The sequence below is a fragment of the Lagopus leucura genome, unplaced genomic scaffold (assembly GCF_019238085.1).
Source record: "Lagopus leucura isolate 7727_CA_CO unplaced genomic scaffold, USGS_WTPT01 Super-Scaffold_100001, whole genome shotgun sequence".
Classification (NCBI taxonomy): domain Eukaryota; kingdom Metazoa; phylum Chordata; class Aves; order Galliformes; family Phasianidae; genus Lagopus; species Lagopus leucura.
Window position 1 is genome coordinate 94319309 of NW_024962262.1, and position 10970 is coordinate 94330278.

At 38.5% G+C, this 10970-nt stretch overlaps 1 protein-coding gene across 1 annotated transcript in view; it reads right to left on the bottom strand.

Annotated features, from left to right (window-relative positions):
* Nucleotides 1-10970, bottom strand: part of DCBLD2 (discoidin, CUB and LCCL domain containing 2) — a 37020-nt gene that overhangs the window by 15832 nt on the left and 10218 nt on the right. Inside the window, exons 2-6 of the mRNA XM_042866769.1 lie at nucleotides 10254-10481; nucleotides 6037-6174; nucleotides 4746-4797; nucleotides 3439-3511; nucleotides 196-329 (exon numbers count right to left, since the gene is read on the bottom strand). Coding sequence (XP_042722703.1) covers nucleotides 196-329; nucleotides 3439-3511; nucleotides 4746-4797; nucleotides 6037-6174; nucleotides 10254-10481 — 625 coding nt within the window. The remainder of the gene's footprint in view (nucleotides 1-195; nucleotides 330-3438; nucleotides 3512-4745; nucleotides 4798-6036; nucleotides 6175-10253; nucleotides 10482-10970) is intronic.

Below are 10970 nucleotides of genomic sequence, written 5' to 3' on the forward strand. Positions count from 1 at the left end.
AGACAAAAGCTCCTTTTAGAGTTGGTAAAATTAATCTTTATGGTTTAGAGGTTAAAAAATAATCTGGTAAAACAATCACACCACAGAACTGTGAGAATTTCACAGACAGCTCCACTTGCTGAATTTACTCCTGGGAAGAGGCACTACCAAAACTTAAGGTGCTAAACATAAGGAGGATGTAAAAGGTACACTTACATTTTTGAGGTGACATTGTTAGCCAGGGAGCCCTCATAGTATGGAATGCCTTTGCTGATTACAACGTTAATTTGGCCACCCAGAGTATTTGATACGACGCCTGCATGAACACCAGCCATGCAAAGTGATGACGACTTATGGGGAAGAAAAAAACAACATTACTACCACGCTGTAAATACATTAAATATTACACTATTTACTGTAAATGCTGCATTGCCAAGTCATGTTCTTTGTTGCTATCATTACATTAAGAAACTTCTTACTTAGCTTTATCTCTGTTTTTTAGAAATCCTTAATCTCTGTTTTGAGAGGCTTATACAGAGCTATTCACAGGCATCTGCCTCCTGAAACATTTTAGCTTTCGGAGACACACATCACTCTGCAGCCCCTTGCTTTCATTCAGGGATGGATGTGGGATCAACCTGAATTTTAGAATATCAAGGGGAACCAAGCTATCTTTGAAGGTTCACCCAGATACATCTCCATATACATTCCAGAAACCACATTCAGCATTTTATTATCAGTGTGGCATTGCAGCACAGCTTTGCCTAAGCCAATAAACAACAAACAACTGTGGATTTTTATTTAATAGCTGCTCTCCAAATCAATGCTGCTGGTTGCTATTACTAAACAAAGTTGCTGGATTTTCCTGCCAATCATTCCTCTGGGTGCTAGTAAGCCTCACAACAATTATCCTAAAACAAATCAGCAGATCTTGTCTAGAAAAAGGGAAACTTCACAGAACCACAGTATATTCTGAGTTGGAAGGAACCACGAGGATCAGCAAGTCCAACTGCTGGCTCCACACAGCACCATCCAAAATCCAAACCCAATGTCTGAAAGCGGTGTCCAAATGTCCCTTGAACTCTGACAGCCAGGGGCAGTGCCCACCGCCCCGGGCAGCCTGTTCCAGGGTCCCACTGCCCTCTGGTGAAGAACCTTTCCCCAACCCCCACCCTGACCCTCCCCAGAGAGCAGAGCTCAGAGCTGCCCCTCCTCTCCCTGTGAGGAGCTGCAGCTGCCATGAGGCCTCCCCTCAGCTCCTCTGCTGAGGCTGAACGCACCACAGGACCTCAGTCCAGCCCCTCACACACACTGCCCTCCTAACCACCCTTCCTTGTCTTTGCAGCACACCTTTGGACATGCTCTAATATCTTTACATCCTTCCCATTCTGTGGCAGCCACAGCTGCACCCAGTGCAGGAGCTGAGGCTGCACAGCACAGAGCGGAGCAGGACAAGCCCTCCTCACGCTGCTCATGGCAGTGCTGGGCCCGGTGCACCCCAGGATACAGTTGGCCCTTTGGGCTGCCAGGGCACACTGCTGGACCACATGCTGTCAGCCAGAACCCCCAAGATCCCCATCATCAGGGTTGCTCTCCAGCCTCTCTGTCCCAAACTTCATGGATAATTTTTCTTCTTATTTTAAAAACAGAACAACATTCTCCACTATGGCCTCTCGAGAAATAACTGCATTATGCTACAGGTCAAAATGCCCCTATATCTCAAGCTCACTGGCACAAAACCTTCCTGCAAAGATTCTGATTCCTTACCCCACAAATACCCTCAAAAGCTTCTAGATAAATGTAAACATGACTGGCTTAAACACCCAGTTTCCCACTCCCTCTTATCTCCTCTTGCAAGTAGAAGTATGGGGATTCTGTAAACTAAACTGTCTCCTCCCCACTCACCAGAAGATGTCAGCAATGAGTGCTCCAAGTCCTCCAAGGGATTACACAAAAGAACCAAGATTTAGGGTACTCTTTAAAGCAGTACACAGCTAAGATCTGTAGGAAGGGATGCAAGCAAAATGTCTACCTGCAACTTTGTCTTACGTGTTTTACAATTTGATTGCTTTCCATCCAATTTGACTTCTGGGAAACTCTCTGCCCTTTATACAGGCCATTAAGTCATACAAAGAGAAAGTCACAGGGGATTTATTTGCTGAAGTTTTCTTTTTCCTCCATAGAAAATTTTTTCCTGATTTTGGCCAAAAGAAACAACTCCAACAAGCAAGGCTCCTACAGATGCTGCAAATATGAGATACAGAGAATAAACTCCTTCTTATAAATAGGCATAAAAATTATCCTGCAGCTATTTAGCAAGGACTCACTGCAGAACATAACACTTAACAGCTACACTGTGGTGACTTTGTTTTTTAAACATATGAATAGTTATTTAAGCAGGTAGCCTAGGATTTACAGGTATTTGAAAAAAGTAAATGACAGAGCGGCACATTTTAGGTTCATATTAAATATTAAAGACCAGTGTACATTCTTTTGTAACATTCCAAGTAAACTACATTATTACATTTCAATTTCCAGTTAATAGAACTATTAATGCTACAGTATAAACTGTTTTGTAACTGTTTTCATAGCTGTCCAGTGTAAACAGTGTAAATCATTGAAAGTCTGTTTAAAATATCATAGTACCAAAAGCAAGATGACTTCATTAAAAAAAAAAAAAAAAAAAAACAACAAAAAACTTTGGTTCTCTCTACAAAGCTGAAATTCACAACTTGAAAAAGCCAACAGAAACAAAGCAGGAAGTATCAGAGTATTTTGGTTGATACATTTTTTTCTCAGAAGGCCTTGCAAGTCTCTGGTACACTGCATCACTTCTTGGAGATGGCAACATGGATTCATTGAATGGTGTGGGTTGGAAGGACCACCTAGTCCAACTCTGCTGTCAGCAGAGGAGACATCTTATAAAGTTGCCCAAATGCCCGTCTAGCCTCGCTTTGAACACTTCTAAGGATGGGGCATCCTCAGCTTCTTTGGGTGACCTGTTCTAATGTTTAATCCCCCTGGTGGCAGAAAAATTCTTTCTAAAATTAGACTAAATCCAGTCTCTTTCAATTTGAAGCCATTACTCCTTGTCTATCACTACAAGCCTGCACTAAAAGCCTTGTCACTATAAGCCCTTCAAGTATTATCAAAAGGCCGCAAGAAGGTTTCCCTGCAGCTGCCTCCTTTCCAGGCTGAACAAGCCCAGCTTCCTGAGCCTCTCTTCATAAGAGAGATGTTCCAGCCCTCTGATTTTCATGGGCCCTCTTGGACTCACTGAAACACCAGTCGCTGAGCAGCTGTGAAAAAAAAACACGAGTAGCATGCCATTTAATTTAGGAGGTGCAACTTCCAGAGTCCAGACAGCAGAGCTAATACAAATAACTATAAATGAGTTTTAATCAAACTTGAAGTATTTTACCACAATTAATGTGTGCCTACAGTAGTAAGTTTACTTACATCTCTGTATCCATGGGGAATAGTGCCTGAAATATCAGCAAAAGGAATCACACATCCAGCTGGGCAATACTTACTGAAAGAAAAAATAATAATAAAAATTCAAGTCAAGGCACGCATGCAGCTACAACTCTTTCAAAACATTATAAAATAGACACTGTATTTATAATATTTGTAATACACTGTTATCACTTCTACCACTACGTAAGGATATCTCCTAATCAAAGACATAAGAAACCAGACAAAAACATAAAACTGTCTCAGCTGTAACTCAGTTCTAGTCTGAATATAATAAAATTGATATAAATACTTCATGGTTTCCATAAATTGAAAGCCTCGTAGGCAGCAGTATTTATACATTATATTTTATAAACTAGAGACCTGCATATCTATTTGTTTTGCATGTTTAAATTTATACCTGAAAAATAATGGTACTTAGCAATAGCTCCTGGCAATGCTTTGACCATTCAAAAAGAAAGAACGGGTCAAATATTCAGCTCGCATCACTAGCTCCTGGAAAGAAGGGAAAGACATCTGCACATCTGATGCAAGCCTATGTTTTAGCCAAGATTTAACAACCAACTTGGGTAAAATATCAACTCAACAAAAGTTGAAGCAATTTTGCAGGTGCCATGAAAACAATGGGATTTGGAGACCTAAGCACATACTGAATAAAACTACAGCCTATAATTTTGGAACTTGGGAAAATGAATGAGGAATGCAGGTTTCACAACTTCAGTGCTTAAGATCTCCAAAAGGAAAGCTTACATACCTCATGATAATCTACAGCTTTTAACACTGATGTTGCTTTAGACAGAAATGGGGGACAAAACAGAGAAATGATGCATTTCCTCCATCAGAAAGAAAAGCATTTTATATCTCTACAGAACCTCATTAACTCACACCAGGCTGTGAAATGGGTTTGTAATTTTTTACCTATTCCAGAGTTTAGTGCTCCTTTGATAACTTCAATGTGAATTTCAGTATTTAAAACGTATACGTGCTGCAATGTATATTTATAAAAGTGGTATTTTTTTTTCTATGGGAATGTAATATGTGTGTTAGCACAAATTAATGAGGTTCTTCCTGTGTATGGTATGTAAGATTAAAAAAAAACAGGAGAGAGGGGATGAAGAACAAATGCAAGTGTGAACATTATTCAGCTCTCTCCCCAGTCTTTTCATTGCTCAAGTCCTCAAACCCCAGTTTTCAAGCTGTATCAGGTGTAAGTTATAGAGTGAAACAGAAACACCAAAAAGACCAAAATGAGGGAAGGGGAGCGGGAGAAGAAGAGGTAAAAGCAATCTTACTTGAATTCTGGTTCAGAAAAATGACTTGCGTTGTCCAAACAGGTAATTAGGTCTGGAAAGAAAAAATGCTGGGTCAAGAGGGTGATAAAGACATCTGCTTTGAGCATGCTTTTTAAAGTGTACATAATTTTCTTCCAGTCAGTCTTATGTTATAGCAGGACCTCGTAATTTGTCTTGAGTAACTGGAAAATACATTGAGACTTACAGAGACATGAAGAGAAGCACTACAAACATATGGCTTTTTTTGTTTTTTGGGGTTTTTTTTTTCTGCATCTTAATTTGTAGCTATGCTTCAGAGAATCTACATAGGAGACATAAGAATGCACTCTTTTCACAAAAAGCAAATTGAAACAGAGAAAATTACATTAGTAAGCCAGATAACCAGGTCTGTGTTTTCAGCATGTAACAGTCCAACAATACTGAAAGCAGGCAGCACAGGAAATCTTACAGTGACACGTTACTGGGATCCACGACTTCTTTCAAATTTTATGTTTCTGTGCAGTGTGTGAGCACAAACAATCCAAAACAGAGAAAAGCATCAGAATATCCACAGAATTTCTAAAATGAAACCTCTTCATCTGCTCTTTTTAGAACTACATCCAGGAAGTATCTTCCTGAGCTCTGTGCTTTGAAAAGCAGTTCCTGGTTAATTCTTGTCTCCTTTCGGACAATGTGTGTCACTCACCTCCACAGTGAGTGGAAGTAGATGCAAAACACAGCAGCCTCTTTTTGAGGCTAGAGAAAAAAAGAATAAAAAACACAAGGAAAAACAAAACAAAGCAAAACAAACCAGCAAGAAAAACAAAGCAAGGAAAAAAAAAAACACACTGAAAACTAGTTAGCAGTTACAGAGAGATTGCAGAGTTGAGGAAGTAAAGGAAATTATGAGTGAAATAAATTTTGCCATGAGGTGGGCGTGCATAGAATATATACAGTTAGATAAGAAAACATTTCCAAGTTATCGGTCATCTTGATTATGGCTGGAAAAAATGCATTTCATCCTTTATCCAGAGTAGCTTTTTCATTCATAACAGATAACTGTGATTCTTGCTTTACTGAGGGTAAGGTTTGATAACCCTTCTTTTCTTCTCCTTTTTCTTCCTCCTATTTAAACTACAGTAACTTAAATAACAGTTTGATTTCCTATGCAGAGATATCAGGAAGACTGCATCATAAGTCATTATTTTTAGAAGTCAATTTGTAAGAATGCGGGTAACGAAACCGGTCTGCGGTTTCACTAGACCACTCTAACTTTATCAGCACAGAACAACTATGAGGATTTTACAAATACCTGATTTGTCAGTGGTTGAGTAAGCTGCAAGAAATCCACGCCCCGAAGTGTGTACCCCACTCATGAACTGCACTGTGACTTCATTGCTTCTTGAAGTTATTAAACCATCCATTTGAAAGCCAAATCCACAGTACTTTCCTAGGGAAAGAAGGGGAAAAGAGTCATGGACCCAAAGCAACTTCAGTAACAAGTATCTTTTTTCACTTCCACTATAAGCTCACGATGCATCTGGTGCATATTCAAAACCAAACACAGGCAGTTGATAGGAATGAATGTGGTCAGTGTCTGTTTAAAGCAAATACCAAAGTATATTTACTTTGACACTGCCAATGGATGAGAGACACTGGTATCCCTAACACTTACAGATAAATGTAACACATCCCATTCACCTCCAGCCATATGTATCCAGCCCATTCTTCCAAGATGAGAAAGATGGGGCAACAAGAATCACGTACAGAAGCAGATGAGGAAAAAAGCCCTTCTCTCCTCAGCTGTTGGAGTGTTTCTTCCCTGCTGATTATCTCATGCTTTCTGTCAGTTGCTTTTCTTTCTTTTGTGACAACAGCAGGCATGATTCACTGCAATTCAGCATCAACATACAAGCATATCTGAGTTCTACTAATATAAACCTGCAATTGGCCCATTTCTTCTTTTGCTGCTCCTGTAACACCTAACACAGGTACTGCAGCTATCTCAGCAGGACAAAAAAACAAAACAAAACAAAACAACAAACAAACACAAAAACAACCAAAACCTCAAACCAGATTAGGCTTGTTCTGCATCTGGGTATTTTTCTTGTCATCCAAACCGACTATAATTAGCACATTTTAAACTGAGAAGCTGGAGTCATCAGATATTGATAATATCTGCCTATTAAGTTAAGAATTACTACCAAATGACTTGAAATTACCTGGATGAATGGCTATGAGAGGCAAATCAACATGGAATTCTCCAATTCTACTATGAGAAACTTCACTAAACTGCTAACAGTTCATTAGACAGTTACGAAAATGTTCTGCTCCATAGGCTCTCTTAAACAATCAATATTATAAGCCAAACACAACCCTATTTAAGACTCTGTGTGGACAACCACCAACAGCAGATGGCTCTGCATGTTTCAACTTACCATTCATTCATTCATTTTCATGATACTTAGGTTGTCATCTTGTAAAATAGCAAAAAACAAAACAAAACAAAAAAACAAAACACCAAAGCCAGGCTCCCTTTTCAAGATGGAGTAGAATACTGCCTTGCAGAAACAGTTCTGAACTAAGGTAATGTGCCAAATTCCTTTAAGAAGTGAACTGCACTCTCAAACACTATTTAAATTAGAAATACAAATTCCTATCATTCATCAGAGGCATCTAGATTTTGTTTATTCTGATATTTTTTCATACAAAGCATGGGTATTTCGGGACAAAACCAGAAAGTAGATTTTGTAATACTTTAATGAAATATATAAAATTATACAGATATAACTTTATTCCAATTCTTACTATTTAAGCTGGTCAGCAGCAAAAGTTATGAAAAAATAAGTTTCCTTTTACCAAGGCTCCACACAGACCCTACACTTTGCCCTCAATCTAGTTTCAATTACTAACTGAATTCATGATGATGAATTGCAGCATTTTCCCCAACTACTACTTTTCTCATTTCTTTTCTCCCATTTTTTTAAAATTCATTTTCAGCCTCTGGCTCTTTTTACACCACTGACCAGCATGAAACTCCTCTCAGAGTAGGTCAGACTGTCCACAAGACACCATTTAACCTCTTCTTTGGGCAAGTTCACACAGCAGGACACATAAATATAGCTTGGATAAACTAGCTGGTGCTGCTCGTACCATGGAGATACAGCCTGTGACAAACTGTAGACAGATGCACCATATGATTCATTGCAAGACACACTTTTGAGACCCTAAATCATTTTCCTAGCTCTTCTTTGGTTTCCTTCCAGATTTTTAGCAAAGTATTTTTAAAAAGTAAGCGCCAGAAATGGACAAAACACGACTGCAGTGATGACTGTCAATTCAATGCACAGAAAACTACCTGTCTGTCTGTGTGCCTGAAAGAACCAAAGCACTTTTGAACAACAAGACTACAGCAAGAGGTGAATCTCCACAGTAGCTTACATTCTCCGCTCCAATAGATCTGACCTTACATCAAATACATTAAATAAATATACTTGTCTGCAAACGTCTATTGGCTGGATTGCAATGAAATCTAATACAAAACACCTCCAGATCTTACTTGAAAGAGAGATAAATTTAACACCGAGGATTCAAAGCTTCTTTTGATTTACTGATAAGTATTCAAAAGGCTTGGACTGAGAACTAATCCTTAAGAGCTTCATAAGAAGCCTTCTCTGCTTATCAATGAACTAACCCAGTAACAATTCAATTTGAAATCTGATCAGCCAACTTTTAAAGCAATTTGGAGTTAAAGTAGGTGATTTCACTGAATTCCAGGTTTTATGTTTCAGCATTAGAACACAGCAGCAATGCTGAATGAAAAAAAAAAAAAAAAAAAGACAAATTCAGAAGATAATTCTATCCAAACAAATTCAGATGACTGTTTAATCTCACTGTTTGCAGCTCCAGATACAAACATTTAAGAAATAGCACCATCTGCATCTGCTACTGTTAAGATCATTGTTTGTTCCGTGATTTCATTTATTAGGAGCAGAACACCACACACATTTGCTCGACATACTTTGCTACTACACCAGCTGGAAACAGCCGAGAGTCAAGAGAAACAAATGAAGTAGAAAATTTACTCCAACCCATTAAGTCACTTGTACAAGTGAGTAATAGACTTATCAGAACTGGACGTTCCTTGCCATTTAAGGACTTCAGTGCTTTCTATTTCAGACCAAGCCTGGCTCCGCAGCTCCAAGCACGTATTTATTTTCACACATGCTTAACTAGGTAACAGTTGGAAAAGAGGGTTAACAAAGCTAACATCTCCCTAGCTTTCTTATAAAAAGACTCGACATGAGTTGCACTAAAGCAATCCTGGTGAAGTACATCTCTAGACAAAGAAGGGAAAAGTAAATGAATCTGCACAATAACAACCAATGTTAGTAAAGGAAAAATGATAATTCCAGTTTTATGAAGAATCAAGGATCTTAAAATCCTACAAATACCTTTGATGTGGATAATAATTTCACACTGCTATCTGAAAAGTAACTGCTTTACAGTCATGAAATCGTAAAAAGTACAAAGTGAACTACAGATTCCTTACCATCAGAAAATGGAAGATATTTAAATTATAAATTATTGAAGCTTGACATCTTTTAATAACACCAAGATGAAGAGCTCAAAAAAGAACTACTTCAGTACAAGAAAGCAGGCATTTCAGGTAATGTATGTATGTATGTATGTATATACTTCACTTTGCCTTTTTTTTTTTTCTTTTTAAAAACAATGCTCAGAATTTTGCAACTCCTTCACTGCTTACAATGATCTCGCAGTCTCTTGCCACTCTGCAAGCTACTGGGAAATGTCTGAGAAAAAGGAAAATTATAATGGAGTTTCCTTCAAGAGTCCGAAGATCACAAACTATCACAGGATCTGTGCTGCATTTAGCATCTATCAGTATGCATGAACAAAGATGCTCTGCTATTGTGGAAATTCATCATGTTTTCAGGGCATTTTTAGCATCTAGGAATGGAGTCAGAACAGACATATACATACACTTTATAATACAGTAAACAAAATGAGACCATGTCAGAATAATTAAGAATACTCTGGCCTTCTAGAAACCTCATCTGCTGAGCAACAGTGGTGAAACGAGCTCATCACCAGAGATGCTGGTAAAGTTGGTGAGGTACAGGCAGCACTCCATTATGTTTTGCAGAGTTTCCTTGGCATGAAACTCAGTAAAAACACAACTTTGACTACAGAATTCCTAAAATTCCTTCCTTTGCCTTCTTAAAGATTCTTGTACATAACAAACACTTCCTTCTTTTCACCACTTCTCCTAAGTGTCAAAATCTGCACTGTACAAAGTGTTGCATGCACGTATCAGGCAAGGTCTCATCACGTCCAATAAGCAATTGAAGTACAACAGCTTTCAAGAGCAGTAAAAATAACTGCAATACCATAAAACTTGTGATTATTATATGCACAGTGAAGGCTGGGAAGGTGAAATTAAGAGTTACAAAAGTACTAAAACTATCTTCCAAGCCCTATACATGACAATAGCTGAAAATAACTTACCTATCTCTGTCCTGGTGGGGCCAATCCCATTGTGAACTCTCAAGTAACTGGAATGACAAGAATCTGAGTCATCAATATCTAAATCACCAAATTTGAGCTGAATTAGCTGCCCAGGCTTTACACGAATTTCCCATTCACAGACTGTGCTATTAGGAGAGGTCTGTGGGTAGTTTATTGAAGCAAGAGTTCCACTTTCAGGACCCAGAACGGTGTGTCCACATCCATCACCTACAAAAGAATATAAATAGTTAGCTACATCACATTTACCTTTACTGGGTTCACTGGTGATTCAATTACCACTGTCTTCACCTGCAGAAAACACTTTGTTGGTGGTGGTGATTGATTTTTTTTTTAACCTTACCAATCACACTGCAAAACCACTCAAAGTCACACACAGATGGAGCAGCAAGCGTGTCAAAATACAACAGAATTTATGTTAGCTACCACTTAATTTCTCATCATTAGTGATCAGAGAGGTTCTACAACTTCCTCAACTAGATAGAAGTTTATCCTTAATGATGTAAAAAATGGCTCTGACAGTACAGAACATATCCCTGCTATTTCATTCCCTCAACACCTATATACAGAAGAAAACTGGTTCTAAAAATGGAGGGAGAAACACATCAGTAAAACATGAGCACATTAATTCTATGTTATTACATTCATAACGCAATGAGAAAGAACAGAAGGGGAAAGACAAGGGACAGCAAACACTAC